Source organism: Salmo salar, chromosome 19 (genome assembly GCF_965601325.2).
Source record: "Salmo salar chromosome 19, fSalSal1, whole genome shotgun sequence".
NCBI classification, from domain to species: Eukaryota; Metazoa; Chordata; class Actinopteri; order Salmoniformes; family Salmonidae; genus Salmo; species Salmo salar.
In genome coordinates this window covers 9451868-9468321 of record NC_138309.1, presented here as the reverse complement: position 1 = coordinate 9468321, position 16454 = coordinate 9451868, and the positions used below count along the sequence as shown (strand labels likewise).

At 42.6% G+C, this 16454-nt stretch overlaps 1 protein-coding gene across 8 annotated transcripts in view; it reads right to left on the bottom strand.

Annotated features, from left to right (window-relative positions):
* Positions 1–16454, bottom strand: part of tpk1 (thiamin pyrophosphokinase 1) — a 101004-nt gene that overhangs the window by 26644 nt on the left and 57906 nt on the right. For 7 of the 8 annotated variants that reach the window (XR_006760676.2, XM_045702072.2, XM_045702075.2 and 4 more), the window contains one exon: positions 12519–12630. The exons of the other annotated variant lie outside the window; for it this stretch is intronic. Coding sequence is in view for 6 of the 7 variants with exons in the window: in XM_045702072.2 (XP_045558028.1) it covers positions 12519–12630 (112 nt within the window). In the remaining variant the exon portion in view is untranslated. The remainder of the gene's footprint in view (positions 1–12518; positions 12631–16454) is intronic. 8 annotated transcript variants of the gene reach the window in all.

The following is a 16454-nucleotide window of genomic DNA, read 5'->3' as shown; positions in this document are numbered from 1 at the left end:
ATAGGATAGGGCTAATGAATCTAGTTTAAGTTGCGGCTCCGCGCCTGATAAAATTTTAAACAGGAGAAAGAAACACCCTTCCCCTAGAGACTATTTGGAATCACCCCCTCCCTCTCTCCAGAGTAATTTGTAGTGTAAATGTGGGTATTTAAAGCGGTCACCCTCTCTGGTCTCAGTGCTGGAAATGCAATTACAGCCAGCAAACAGCTTTATTGTTATCAGTGGAGGTGCGATGCTCATTCCGGTCCCCAGCGCAACACCGGCCGCCATCGATCGTTATCAGGGCTGAGGAGAGGATTACTAATGAAGCTATCCTCTGGTTCCATAGTCTGTTTGTGTGGGTAATTGAGGATGGAAACTGTGTGTGTGTGGTCATATGCTGCACCTTGACAGGGTCAGCTGAGGTAGGTGTACACCCCCCCCCCCCCCCCCCCCAACCTTCCCCTAAACCTGTGTGTATGTGTGTGGTTCACATCAGGTATTTGTCCATTTCCTCCTCTCCCAGCATGACTCAGATCTAAAAGGAAAAAATGAAACTGTACTATGGCAGTTTCCCTCCCTCCAACAGCATGGCTGGAGAATACTTACAGGGTACTTAATCTCCCTCTCCTTTTGCTCTTTCTATAGACTTTAAGACAGAGATGGGAGAGAGAGAGAGAGAGAGAGAGAGAGAGAGGGAGAATAAGAAGGGGAAAAAGAAAAGAGACTTTGCCAAGGTGAGAGCCGGATAGCTCAGCAACATCTGAATCCGTCCAAGAGAAAACCGATAAAACAGATTCTATCTTTCTCTCTACCTCGCTCCCTTTCCCTCTCCATCCCTCTTTCTTTGCCTGCAGACAATAAACCCAAACCCAGACAGCCATTAGTACAGGAGGTTGCACAGGGATACTGCAGCTATAGGTAACGGAAATATATGTATTCATCCACCTGTGTGTGTGTGTGTGTGTGTGTGTGTGTGTGTGTGTGTGTGTGTGTGTGTGTGTGTGTGTGTGTGTGTGTGTGTGTGTGTGTGTGTGTGTGTGTGTGTGTGTGTGTGTGTGTGTGTGTGTGTGTGTTTGTGTGTGTGTGTGTGTGTGTGTGTGTGTGTGTGTGTGTGTGTGAGCAAGAAAGAAAATAAAAAATGGATGATATTCCAGCCTTGAAAATGTTTTGATGATAACTGTCAGGGAGATAAATCTAATGAGGATCCATCAATTAGTCTAATTCCCAGAAATCTGGCTGGCTGGAAACACGCCAGACGTGGACTGTTACAGTGCATCGTAGTTACTCACTACACTGTCTGTCTATTTCATTGTAGTCATACTTTCAACACTGCTACAGGTTATGTGTATACTTTAGGGATATGGAGGTTAGACATTACTCAAAAGAACAAACAGAAGGCTCAAATGGTTGTTTTAGCACAAAGCTCAGAGTCTAAATCTGTCTCACTGATTGACTAGACAGACTGTTAGAGGACACTGGTTCACTGACTGACAGTTAATCAGGTGTGTGTGTGTGTGTGTGTGTGTGTGTGTGTGTGTGTGTGTGTGTGTGTGTGTGTGTGTGCGTGCGTGCAAAGAAAGAAAAAAGAGTGCATAATAACAGATTGGTTTCTCAAAGAACAAGGAGAGACAAACAGACAAACAGAGAAAGCAAAGGAGAGGTCAGAGAAAGAGAGATAGAGAGGTGGCTTGACTCTAGCAGTTAGTATGAGGACATGTTTTCACCTTTCTAAACAGTTCTGACACTTCCTGTCTAGACAGTATGGAGATTTACACTGTTCTATTCTTACTATTGTCTGATGTTACTTACTCTTACACCTCTCTCTCTCTCTCACACACAGTTAGGTTTTTGTAGGTGCGTAACCTAAAGTTACAGTGAGGGAAAAAAGTATTTGATCCCCTGCTGATTATGTACATTTGCCCACTGACAAAGAAATGATCAGTCTATAATTTTAATGGTAAGTTTATTTGAACAGTGAAAGACAGAATCACAACAAAAAAATCCAGAAAAACGCATGTCAAAAATGTTATAAATTAATTAGCATTTTAATGAGGGAAATAAGTATTTGACCCCCTCTCAATCAGAAAGATTTCTGGCTCCCAGGTGTCTTTTATACAGGTAACAAGCTGAGATTAGGAGCACACTTTTAAAGGGAGTGCTCCTAATCTCAGCTTGTTACCTGTATAAAAGACACCTGTCCACAGAAGCAATCAATCAATCAGATTCCAAACTCTCCACCATGGCCAAGACCAAAGAGCTCTCCAAGGATGTCAGGGACAAGATTGTAGACCTACACAAGGCTGGAATGGGCTTTAAGACCATCGCCAAGCAGCTTGGTGAGAAGGTGACAACAGTTGGTGTGATTATTCGCAAATGGAAGAAACACAAAAGAACTGTCAATCTCCCTCGGCCTGGGGCTCCATGCAAGATCTCACCTCGTGGAGTTGCAATGATCATGAGAACGGTGAGGAATCAGCCCAGAACTACACGGGAGGATCTTGTCAATGATCTCAAGGCAGCTGGGACCATAGTCCCCAAGAAAACAATTGGTAACACACTACGCCGTGAAGGACTGAAATCCTGCAGCGCCCGCAAGGTCCCCCTGCTCAAGAAAGCACATATACATGCCCGTCTGAAGTTTGCCAAAGAACATCTGAATGATTCAGAGGACAACTGGGTGAAAGTGTTGTCGTCAGATGAGACCAAAATGGAGCTCTTTGGCATCAACTCAACTCGCCGTGTTTGGAGGAGGAGGAATGCTGCCTATGACCCCAAGAACACCATCCCCACCGTCAAACATGGAGGTGGAAACATTATGCTTTGGGGGTGTTTTTCTGCTAAGTGGACAGGACAACTTCACCGCATCAAAGGGACGATGGACGGGGCCATGTACCATGAAATCTTGGGTGAGAACCAACTTCCCTCAGCCAGGGCATTGAAAATGGGTCATGGATGGGTATTCCAGCATGACAATGACCCAAAACACACGGCCAAGGCAACAAAGGAGTGTCTCAAGAAGAAGCACATTAAGGTCCTGGAGTGGCCTAGCCAGTCTCCCGACCTTAATCCCATAGAAAATATGTGGAGGGAGCTGAAGGTTCGAGTTGCCAAACGTCAGCCTCGAAACCTTAATGACTTGGAGAAGATCTGCAAAGAGGAGTGGGACAAAATCCCTCCTGAGATGTGTGCAAACCTGGTGGCCAACTACAAGAAACGTCTGACCTCTGTGATTGCCAACAAGGGTTTTGCCACCAAGTACTAAGTCATGTTTTGCAGAGGGGTCAAATACTTATTTCCCTCATTAAAATGCAAATCAATTTATAACATTTTTGACATGCGTTTTTCTGGATTTTTTTGTTGTTATTCTGTCTCTCACTGTTCAAATAAACCTACCATTAAAATTATAGACTGATCATTTCTTTGTCAGTGGGCAAACGTACAAAATCAGCAGGGGATCAAATACTTTTTTCCCTCACTGTACATCATTTCAACCAGGGATGGAAATTAAGCAATCCCGTGGCTAGTACTTTTCAGACCGAGCTAGTAGAAAATGTGATCAGCTGGCCAGTGCCCAAAGTTCCATCACTGATTACATCATAGTGAAAAGGGGCAAATATAAGAGCAAAAGTAATCCTTTTGGTTTTTGTTAAAACTAATCTCCTTCTGACTCAACTCTCCCGACGTCAAGCATTAAACCTTACCCATCCAACCACACACTTCAGTTGGAACAATTACAGGTTTAATTAATCCTCCAAACACATCCTACAATAGTTCCTACAGATGTCTTACTGAGCATAGTACACACACACACACACACACACACACACACACACACACACACACACACTAATGACTTTCTCTCTCTCTGGGACCTGTCTTTCCTCTTTCCACCACCGAGGAGAAGAGAGATCCACCGTGTGATATCATCATTAATTACAACACAAGGACGACTGTGTGTGAAATGTGAATACTAGAAAACAAACTCTGAAATGGTCGATGACACACTCACATATGTGTACATAATTAAACTGTACATTCAATCTCCATAAAACCACCACTTTTCAATTGGGCCTCCTACATTGCCCTCCATTAACTTTGTGATCTTTTAGAGAGGTTGTAGCTTTGCTCAACAGAGACATTAAAGTTAATGGGGGTCAGAGGCTACTCTTACTAAGCGTCTGCCCAGCTGCCATTTTGGGGATCTTGCCATGTTTGAATCCCCATAACTTTATTTAAATCACAGTCATCGCCTGGCACACCAAGCAGGAGCATTAAAGACGAAGGACTGAGGCCAATGTTACAGTCAGTTCATGGCCACAACTAGACTTACTGCTAAGGAGAATACTGCCTCTCTCCCTCCCTCCCCCTGTGTGTTCACGTATATCAACCATTTCTGAAATATATGTTGTGTGTATGGGTGTGTGTGTGTGTGTGTGTGTGTGTGTGTGTGTGTGTGTGTGTGTGTGTGTGTGTGTGTGTGTGTGTGTGTGTGTGTGTGTGTGTGTGTGTGGATTAAAATGCAGAGCGGAGATGTTGATGATTGACATTTTCTCAGATGATTTATTTATCTACTCTCCTACCTTCTTCCTCCGCTAAGCCCCGACTTTTAAACTCCCCCATCAACACCCTCAAACAACATCATTATTAAAACAGTAACCCCTGTCAAACAGAACACTCAACTAAAACGTCCTGTTATACCCTCAGGGCTCTGCTTTAGAAACTAAAGTATGCACAATAAGTAGGTTTCACATAGATAATGGGGTTACAATTAACTAACTTGTACTGTAAACTTTGAATTCTGACATGGCTCTACAGGGGTTGAAACAGCTGCCACACTACAGATCTGTATGCCCTGTAGTGCAGGTTCTCTCCGTGTTTCTCTCTTTAATGTGCAATACTTCAAACAAAGCCAAAGCCCTGACACTAAGTCCCTTTAGGCCAGACAGCCGCTAACTGCACAGGTCTCTCTTTATAATACAGCATATATTATTCATTACAATCATGCTTTAAAAAGGGATAATCATTTATATGGACTTCTAACACACACACACACAAGCACTCACTCTTTAAAATCATCTGTCAACTAAGCAGCAATCAGCAGTTGAAACAATAACAAAGCGTTCCCACCACCCCTTGTTTCGGGAAAAAAGCAACGCTTCTACAAGGGATGAGGTTGGAGAAATGGAACCACCCTCAACTTCATAGATTAATCCTTGCTATGGATGCAAGGATTAATCATTCACGATATCTATTCTGCCCTTGCAAGAGTCCCCTTCTTAAGTTTAGCAGATAGATCAACTCTATCCAGCAACTATCGTATTGCATAATGATTTATTACCACCAGTTCGTAGGTACAGTATTAGAAACGGAGTAAAACTGACATAGAAGAAGGAAAAACAACCAGAAGTAAAAGTATGCTGAATATTAAAGCTTCATTCTCACTAACAGCACAGCATGTCATGTATTGTTGTCTCTACCTTCTTGCCCTTTGTGCTGTTGTCGGTGCCCAATAATGTTTGTACCATGTTTTGTGCTGCTACCATGTTGTGCGGTTGCCATGTTGTGTTGCTACCATGTTGTGCTGCTGCCATGTTCTGTTGCTACCATGTTGTTGTCATGTTGTGTTGCTACCATGCTGTGTTGCTCATGTGTTGTTGCCATGCTATGTTGTTGTCTTAGGTCTCTCTTTATGTAGTGTTGTGGTGTCTCTCTTGTCGTGATGTGTGTTTTGTCCTATATTTTTATTCTTAATCCCAGCCTCTGTCCCCGCAGGAGGCCTTTTGTCTTTTGGTAGGCCGTCATTGTAAATAAGAATTTGTTCTTAACTGACTTGCCTAGTTAAATAAAGGTAACATTTTTTTATTGAATATATTTTTTTTACGTATGTTATATTATCATGAACTCAAAAATTAGCTGCTGTATGCAAAAATAATTCCCCAAACATGGCAAGATCAATTACATAGAACAGATATCTCCAACCATGCAGCCATCAAGAAAATACTTAAATCTATCACTTAAACGATCATCCATACAAAATATCATCATGAATTGTTATTATTGTTTTACTTAAAAGACAGTTATTCTCAAATTGACTGCAAGAAGGATGGAGTTTGATAATATCTGCAGCTCCACAGAGTGACTTTCACCATTTGCAACGCTAACAAGGATTCTAATTTTACAGGACATAAAAACTTAGGCCTTATCACTAAGCAGCGCCATATAGAGGACAAAAATAAAATTGACTTTAAAATGAACTCAAACCAACTACAGGGGCCAGAACACTCCCCGCCTAGTATCTGTAAGGATGCCACCATTATCACTAGAACTAGTACAGCACTAGTACAGTCTCTGAAACTGGATGCAGAAAAGTCTTGCATGACCCATCTCTTACTGTATTGACTTCAACCTTTCTTAATTTCTCATCTCTGCCAGGAAAGGTCTTCACGACGATGCCCATGGGCCAGTCGTTCCTTTTCACTTGACTGTCTCCCAGCATCACAATGTCTCCCTCCTGAAGGTTGGGCTTCTCTTTCTGCCACTTCCTTTGGTTTTGCAGAGTAGGAAGATACTCTTTCTTCCAGTGGTGCCAGAAGGTGTTGGCAAGGCTTTGAACTTGCCGCCACTGCCGGCTGAAGATATCTTTCTCATTGAATTCACCTCGGGGATGGGGGACTCCACCAACCTTTTGGGAGAAGAGTGTTGCTGTCATCAAGGAACTAATGGACGAGAACTCAAGATGGCTGAGACTTCCGCCATGAATGTAGTCAGGACTTCATAAGTAAGCTTGGATGGACCCACCTTCAGCATCATGGACGGCGATCATTCTCTCCCAGGTGCCTCCCATATGAGACGCGTGCGGTCGATTGAAGACCCAAGTACACCCTTTGTCACTCTGGTACTCTTGGACCTTCTTCTCGCTCTAAAAGGTCTCCATCTTCAACTCTCTGTAGGCCTCTGAGCCACAGACCCAACTGCTCTCCAAGCGCCCTCAGTGAAGTGGTGTCCTTGATGATGGACCTGCTCGTGGTGGTGTCGGTTAAGAGGGTTGGTTTAATATTTACCTAGACTTGCTTGGGACAGGCATCCTGCAATCCTCAGTAGGCCTGAATCGTCGATGTAGGGCAGTTGTCCTTAAACCTTTTCAGCCTGGGACCCAAATGAGAAGTTCTGTGTTTTCCTGGGACCCAAGCTTAGGAAAATATGGAACTATACATAAATATTGGTACATTTCATTGCCCTTATGCCTAAAACAAATGCAATATAGACAAAAACAAAGAACAATTAAATTAAATATCCATATAAATATCTATTCATGTTTATTTTCCCCCATTAAAAACACTCTTACATATCTGTCTAGGTTGGAACTGTTGCTGTTAAAATACAATAAATAATTTTCATTCTGAACTGGAATATGCGGATTGATCACATCACACAGATGAATAACACAACACACACAGGCTTTTTGATAGTGAACCCTAAGTAACAGTACAGATGAAAAATTATACATCCTACTGTAGAAGTTACTGTTGAAAGAAAGTCTAGGTTGAAACTGTTGCTGTTAAGACAATACATATTTTTTTATTCTGAACTGGAATAAACTGATTGATCACATCACACAGATGTAGACCAGAAAACACACACACACACAGTCCCAATGAGGGCATGTCTATTCTGGGCTCTGTTTTTCACAGTGCAACGCTGAGGTTATGCTCAGCATTAAAACTTCTGTACTTGTTTTTCAAGTATGTCAGAGTTGAGAACCCTGACTTGAATAGGTATTTGGTGCCAAACTGGATCAGAACAACTACTGCTTTCTCAGTCAGGCAGGAGACTGCTTCCTGCTTCAGATCAGCAACCCAGAACTGTGTGAGCGTTTGCCTCAAAAAGCATCCTGCTTCAATCAGTTTATTCCAGTTATGAATAAAAAATATTATTGTATTTTAACAGCAACAGTTCCAACACAGACTAATTTTCAACAATAATTTTAGTAGGCCTGATCATTTTTCATCTTCATCTGTACTGTTACTTAGGTAGCTATCAGTAGCTAGCTAGCTTTGGCGAATGTTAGCTATGAGCTGTGTACAAGGCCTGGGGATTGTTTGAAAGAGAAACTCACATCTACATTTGTAGTCGGAAGTTTACATACACCTTAGCCAAATACATTTAAACTCAGTTTTTCACAATTCCTGACATTTAATCCTAGTAAATTCACTGTCTTAGGTCAGTTAGGATAACCACTTCATTTTAAGAATGTGAAATGTCAGAATAATAGTAGTGAGAATGATTTATTTCAGCTTTTATTTCTTTCATCACATTCCCAGTGGGTCAGAAGTTTACATACACTCAATGAGTATTTTGTAGCATTGACTTTAAATTGTTTAACTTGGGTCAAACGTTTTGGGTAGACTTCCACAAGCATCCCACAATAAGTTGGGTGAATTTTGCCCATTCCTCCTGACACAGCTGGTGTAACTGAGTCAGGTTTGGTGGGCCTCCTTGCTCGCACACGCTTTTTCAGTTCTGCCCACACATTTACTATAGGATCGAGGTCAGGGCTTTGTGATGGCCATTCCAATAGCTTGACTTTGTTGTCCTTAAGCCATTTTGCCACAACTATGGAAGTATGCTTGGGGTCATTGTCCATTTGGAAGACCCATTTGCGACCAAGCTTTAACTTCCTGACTGATGTTGTTGACTTGAGATGTTGCTTCAGTATATCCACATAATTTTCGTTCCTCATGATGCAATCTATTTTGTGAAGTGCACTAGTCCCTTCGGCAGCAAAGCACCCCCACAACATGATGCTGCAACCCCCGTGCTTCACGGTTGGGATGGTGTTCTGCGGCTTGCAAGCCTCCCCCTTTTTCCTCCAAACATAACGATGGTCATTATGGCCAAACAGTTCTATTTTTGTTTCAACAGACCAGAGGACATTTCTCCAAAAAGTATGATCTTTGTCCCCATGTGCAGTTGCAAACCATAGTCTGGCTTTTTTATGGTGGTTTTGGAGCAGTGGCTTCTTCCTTGCTGAGCGGCCTTTCAGGTTATGTTGATATAGGACTCGTTTTACTGTGGATATAGATACTTTTGTACCTGTTTCTACCAGCATCTTCACAAGGTCCTTTGCTGTTGTTCTGGGATTGATTTGCACTTTTCGCACCAAAGTACGTTCATCTCTAGGAGACAGAACGCGTCTCCTTCCTGAGCGGTATGATGGATGCGTGATCCCATGGTGTTTATATTTGCGTACTATTGTTTGTACAAATGAACGTGGTACCTTCAGGCATTTGGAAATTGCTCCCAAGGATGAACCAGACTTGTGGAGGTCTACAATGTTTTTTTCTGAGGTCTTGGGTGATTTCTTTTGATTTTCCCATGATGTCAAGCAAAGAGGCACTGAGTTTGAAGGTAGGCCTTGAAATACATCCACAGATACACCTCCAATTCATTCAAATGATGTCAATTAGCCTATCAGAAGCTTCTAAAGCCATGACATAATTTTATGTAATTTTCCAAGCTCTTTAAAGGCACAGTCAACTTAGTGTATGTAAACTTCCGACCCACTGGAATTGTGGTACAGTGAATTATAAGTGAAATAATCTGTCTGTAAACAATTGTTGGAAAAATGACTTGTGTCATGCACAAAGTAGATGTCCTAACCGACTTGCCAAAACTATAGTTTGTTAACAAGAAATGTGTGGAGTGATTGAAAAACGAGTTTTAATGACTCCAACCTAAGTGTATGTAAACTTCCGACTTCAACTGTACTACTATGAGAGTTAGTTAGTACTCCCTTATTTCTGCTTATCATCACCTGTTATAAAATGACAACAATGCCTTGCTAGCTGATTTACTTTTCCACTGTCGAAGTTTCCTGAAGCATTCTGCCCTGTTCTGAAAGAACTCCCTGGGTTTACCGTCATACTGTGGATGTTTGGTCAGGACGTGTCGTTTTATTCATCTGTTCGTTATGCGAGTCTCATTACTAAGCACTTCCCCGCACAAAACACATTGTGGGTGCTCCTCGTTATACATTTGTATGAAAGAGAGAAACTCATCGTTGTATATGCATTTCATGACAATTGAGCTCCGTCAGACCTTGTGGCTGGCATGAGTCCATTTGATGACAGCAGTGAGTGATGGCGAGTGGGAATGACGAGTCAGTGGCAGACAGCACATCATCTGCTGCTGAACGGCAGCGCTGCATCTTGTGTGCATCGCGGAGTGATCTTTAAGAAAAAAGATCAGGTAAACCGCGAAGCACACGGGCATCTCCCTCTCATACTCCCGCAGCTGCCAAACTGAGCAGAGACCGCTGCTAAGCAGAGAGCGCAGATGCACTTGGCCAAATCCATTCCAGTAATTAATTAAATAATTAAATAATTATAAATTTACTCTGACATGTCGTGACCCAACATTAACAGGTACGCGACCCATACTTTAAGAAAGGCTGATGTAAGGGCACAGACTGAAGAGTGAGCTCAGCTTAGGAATGGCTTTGATGCATTGGGTGGCTGCAGACTGCGGATTAGGATGGTCTTGGGTTGATCCAGATCTTCGGTGGAGCAGGGTTTGTTGCAAATTTGCCATCCTTTGCAGCTGCTGCCTTCCTGACACATGCACAAGCCTTGTGAACCTCTCAAAGACCTTGGAGTCTAACTTGTTGCTTGAGACAATGGTGGCGTGACAAGAAACTTGGGGGCGGATCTTGTAGTAAGACCCGGGGTCAACCAAGTCAAAAGGTGTGTGAAAGGTTTCTGGCTTTGCTGACCTGAACTAGAAAGCTAGTCCTGTCAACAATGTCCTATGAGTCAGGCTGCTTGCTGGGACTGATCTCGAGGCATGATCAGCAGTGTTCTGGTCAGTAGGGACGTGCTTTCACTGCTCTGGGAAAATAGATCTCCTAATACATTGCACCCTGTTATTCACATACACGTAGAATCACCTGGAGTCGTTTTGAATGTAACCCAGGACCACTGTCAGAGTAGAATGTGACAACATCGAGTTGGATGTCAATCTCATCGATGATTGCTTCTGCTATTTCCACAGCTAGAACAGCGACGCACAGCTTGAGTCTTGGAACGGGGATCTCAGAATGTGGAGCGAGCTTACCTTTACCAAAGATGAAGCCAACATCTATATTCCCACTGGCATCAGTTGTCTTCAGGTAGGCTACTGCAGCATTGGCGTTCGTGGATGCACCATTGAAGACGCACATCTCTTTTTTGTATGAGAGAGGTTGATCTGTATGTGGGAAAGATCTTGACCTGCTCAAGCTCCTTCAAAGAGTCTCTCCATACCTTCAACTTCACTTCTGGGAGAGGGGCATCTAGTCACAATCCTCCATGGAGAGCTCTCTAAGTAGAGACCTTCCTCGAATGCTTACTGGGGTGGGGAATCCAAGTGGGTCGAACAAGCTGTTGATCGTCAACAAGACTCCACGTCTAGTGTATGGTTTCTCCGCTGAAGACACCTGAAATGTGAAGACATCCTCTGTGACATCCCAGCTCACTCCAAGACTTCTCTGCAGGGGAGGGAAGTTGACACAGATCCAGGTGCTTCAGCAAATTGCTTCTACAAATTGACTGCAAGAAGGATGGAGTTTGATAATATCTGCAGCTCTACAGTGACTTTCACCATTTGCAACGCTAACAAGGACTCTTCTTTTACAGGATATAGAAACTTATCAGTGAGCAGCAAAAATGAAATTGACCTTCAAATGAACTCAAACCAAACCATGTTTTGAGGCTATATAGTATTTGTTTACATTTACTTTGTTAACAAACAGTAGAGTAAAACAAGCTTATATTTTGGGTTCTGATTGGGTAAAACAGTTGAACTAAAGTCATGAGGAATTTATGAGATATTCTTCAAGAATCATTTAATTAATAAAAAAAACTGCAGATTGTCCCTTTAATGTAAATGTTAAACACTATAACCAAGGTACTCGCACATAACAGCCTACAGAAACATGGAACATTTGCATACGCACGCACACAAAAGCTGAGGGTCCATTTTGTAAAAGTGTGTATTTCTTATTTTGCACCTTCATCCATCTGATCCCATGGGAAATATTCCACTGCCTCCTTTTTAATTATGTGTGTGATTAATTATGCATTTTATTATGACTGGTTCATCTGAAGGAGCCTCTCACGCATAATCCCACCCCATTATCAATCAGGTGCCGAGGTAACAGGTTGACTGGGAAAGTAACACACACACATTCCCAGGCCAGCAGCCAACCAACCAACCAACCAACGAGCACACGCACGCACTCACGCACGCACACACTTCCTGCCTGGATTCCCCTTGACACTGAGTTATACAACCAACAGATTGTTGAGGTCCCGCCCTGTACCGGTGGTGCAGTGGTCTGAGCCAACTCATTAAGAACACAGCTGGCCACTGGGCCTAGGACTGGGACAAACCACAAGGGGACAGACGGGGTGTGTGTGATAGTGTGAAGCGTAGGGAAGAGGAGTGCTCGTGTGTGTCATTGTGTGTGTGTGTGTGTGTCTCTGTGTGTGTGTGCTCACCCAGGTTCCATTTGAGTCCAGTGGTGTGTGTTCTGCATGGTCCTCCTATAGGTATTAGACTGCACCATTCCCCCTCCAGTCCTGTATTCACTCCCAACCTGTGTCTCATGTCCTAAAACACACACACGCACATGAACACACAGAGAGAGAGAGAGACACACAAACACACACACACACACGCACACGCACACACACACACACACACACACACACACACCACACGCACACGCACACGCACACGCACACGCACACACACACACACACACACACACACACACACACACACACACCACACACACACACACACACACACAGAATGAGCTTCCAGAATAACTCTGGATCTAATACTGTCGTAGTGCTGACAATTCCCACCTACAGTCACAGATGATATGATTAGCTCCCTTGATAAAGATGAGCAAAAAATACTCCCCAAAATAACACAAATACTGAGCTATATTGTATGCTCAAAGAAATGGGGAAATGATCTTATTTTATACTAATACTATTGCTCAGAGAAAGAGATGTTGTTTAACAAGTAAAACACAATCTTAAAAAGATAGATGTCAAAATGATTGGCACCCCTAACGATTTTTATAAATAAAATCAAACAGCAATCTGAATTAAAATGAATCTCAGTTGAAAGAACTGTATTGCCTTTCATGGCTTCCTGTTTCACTGGGGTATAAAAATGAGGTAACACGCATGTAAAATCCATTTGTCATCCGTAGGGTTGCAAAGGGAGGATATATTACTAGAAACTACAATTAGACACCACCTCCATGCCAACAGGCTATTTGGAAGGGTTGCCATAAAACAGCTTTATTGAGAGCAAACAACTCATGTAAATGCCTGGAGTTTGCTAAATGGCATTGGCACTTGGACTGGAACCAGGTGTTATGGTCAGATGACATGAAAATAGAGCTCTTTGGCCACGCACCAGTGGTGGGTTTGGCCTCGAAAGAAGGATGCATATGCAGAAAAGAACCTCATACCTACTGTACAATATGGTGGTGGATCTTTGATGTTATGGAGCTGTTTTGCTTCCACTGGTCATGGGGACTTAAGATCAACAGCATCATGAACTCTACCAAGTATCAGGACATTTTAACCAAAAACCTGGTTGCCTCTGCCAGGAGGCTGAAACTTGACCACAAGTGGCTCTTTCAGCAAGACAATGACCCAAGGCATACATCAAAATCCACAAAGAAATGGTTAATTGACCCAAAATCAACATTTTGCAATGGCCATCTCAGGCTCTGGACTTGTACCCTATTGAAAACCTGTGGTTTGAATTAAAGAAGGCAGTCCATAAGAGCAGACTGAAGGATATCAAGGGTCCGTAAAGATTATGTATGGAGGAAAGGTCTAAGATACCTCCCAATGTGTACTTCAATCTCATAAAGAATGACAGAAAAAGGCTAAGTTCTGCTATCCACAATGCACTGAAAACAGGGGTGCCAATCATTTTGACATGTATCTTTCTTTTTAAAAAATGATTAATTGAGCATTACAATATAGCTCAGTATTTGTATTATTTATTTTATATGGTCTTTTATGCTCATCTTTAACAGGGGTGCCAATAATTTTGGATGTGTTACAGTCAGCGCACTCAAGGAAAGTTAGCAAAAGGCCCCCAAAGAGAACATTTTTAAGCTGAACAACTCTTTCTGAAATGATGACAGCTAAAATGGCGGACATGTTTCCTCCTTGGCGGTGGAAAGACAGGAGCCAGAGGGAGAAAGATAGGGATAGAGGGAAAGTTCTCAACTCCTAAAGGAAGGAAACTCTGAGAGACAGAATAATCTCCAGCTCTTGCTGTTGTAATAATCTGGCCTCAGGGTGTGTGTACGCGTGTGTTCTAAGCAGCTTTCTCAGCAGCTTTATGTTGCTTGGTTTATAAATACCAGTGATCATAGAACGCCTCTGAGATATAGAATCCTCACTAATACAACTTTCTCCCACCTGAGATTCAGCCCACACATACATTACAGAGAGATGGAGGGACAAAAAAAGGTACAGAGAGAGGTGGAGAGAGAGAGAGACCGTAGCCTCACAGCAATGCACATAAGCAAGAACAAATTCTTATTTACAATGACGGCCTACCCCGCCAAACCCTGACCCGGACGACGCTGGGCCAATTGTGCGCCGCCCTATGGGACTCCCAATCACGTCCGGTTGTGATACAGCCTGGAATCGAACCAGGGTCTGTAGTGACGCCTCTAGCAGTGAGATGCAGTGCCTTAAACCGCTGCTTCATTCGGGAGCCTCGAAATCTCATGATGGGATTTAATTGAAAAGCCTTTATGAGAGCTGGAGTTTTCAAAACTCAATTTGGATTAAGTGCCTTGAAATGTTGCAGTTATTTTTGTCAAGGACATCTCTAGAGTATCTGTATTCTTCATTCCATTGTATTGTTCTATAAAACTTAGAATGTCAAAGTCATCTGTCTACTGGGTCTGTCTGCATCTGTCCATGTTAATCCCTTCAGCAGCTGCAGTTCAGCACAGTACAATCCTCCATCATGTAAATCACCTCCGCCACTGACATGCCCTACTAAAAGGTCATTGTAAACAAGCATATACAGTATTTTCGAACCAAATACCGGCAATCTCATTTGTAGAACACACGCGCACACACGCATGCAGATACACACACATCTCCCTCTCCTATTACCCGAAATCGTTTGTTGTTATGAGGGTGTTTAATTTGCTATTCCAAAATTACATCATCTCCAAATCAATCCATTCCCTCCCTTCCTCTTCTCAGATGATTGAGTTTACTGTGAGGCTGAGCACAGTCATTTCCATGTTTTGCTCTACCAATTCTACAAACATACCCACTTTTTTCACTCTCTCTCCCCTTTCCCCCTCTCTTTCCCTCCCCTCTCCATCTTTCTCTCCTCTTCCCCTTGTCTCTCTCTCCCCCGCTCCATATTTCTCTCCTCTTCCCCCCCTCTCTCGTTTGTCATTATTAAATACATGTTCTCATTTTCTGCTTCATCCGTACATACCTCCAATTAATCTAACTCCGCTGAGAGACGCGCGCACACACACACACACTTAATCAAGCTGGTTTGTCACTGCAGTCCGGATGTAATGAACTGACTGAACGTTCATGGTTAAACTCAAAGGTCAACACAACCTTGTCAAGGACCCTTATACCAACATTTGTAACTAAAGTGCTTTGTAGTCCCGTGTGTGTGTGTGTGTGTGTGTGTGTGTGTGTGTGTGTGTGTGTGTGTGTGTGTGTGTGTGTGTGTGTGTGTGTGTGTGTGTGTGAGTGTGTGTGTGTGTGTGTGTGTGTGTGTGTGTGTGTGTGTGTGTGTGTGTGTGTGTGTGTGTGTGTGTGTGTGTGTGTGTGTGTGTGTTTGTGTGTGTGTGTAGGGTTAGAATTAGGAGGGTAAGGGGAAATAAGATTTTGAATGGGAATCAATTGTTGGTCCCCAAAAAGTTCTCAAGTATAGTAAAACAAACAGTGGTGTAAAGTACTTAATTAAAAATACTTTAAAGCACTACTTAATAATTTTTGGGGGGTATGTGTATTTTACTTCACTATTTATAATTTGTACAACTTTTACTTTTACTTCACTACATTCCTAAAGAAAATGATGTACTTTCTACTCCATACATTTTCCCTGACACCCAAAAGTACTTGTTACATTTTGAATGCTTAGCAGGACAGGAAAATGGTCCAATTCACGCACTTATCAAGAGAACATCCCTGTTCAAACTGTCTCTGATCTGGTGTACTCACTAAATACACATGCATGGTTTGTAAAATGCGTCTGCGTGTTGGAGTGTGCCCCTGGCTATCCGTAAATAAAATAAAAAATGCAATTTTGCCAACTGGTTTGCTTAATATAAGGAATTTGAAATGATTTATACTTTTGATACTTGCAATTACATTTACATTTGATACTTAAGTATATTTAAAAGC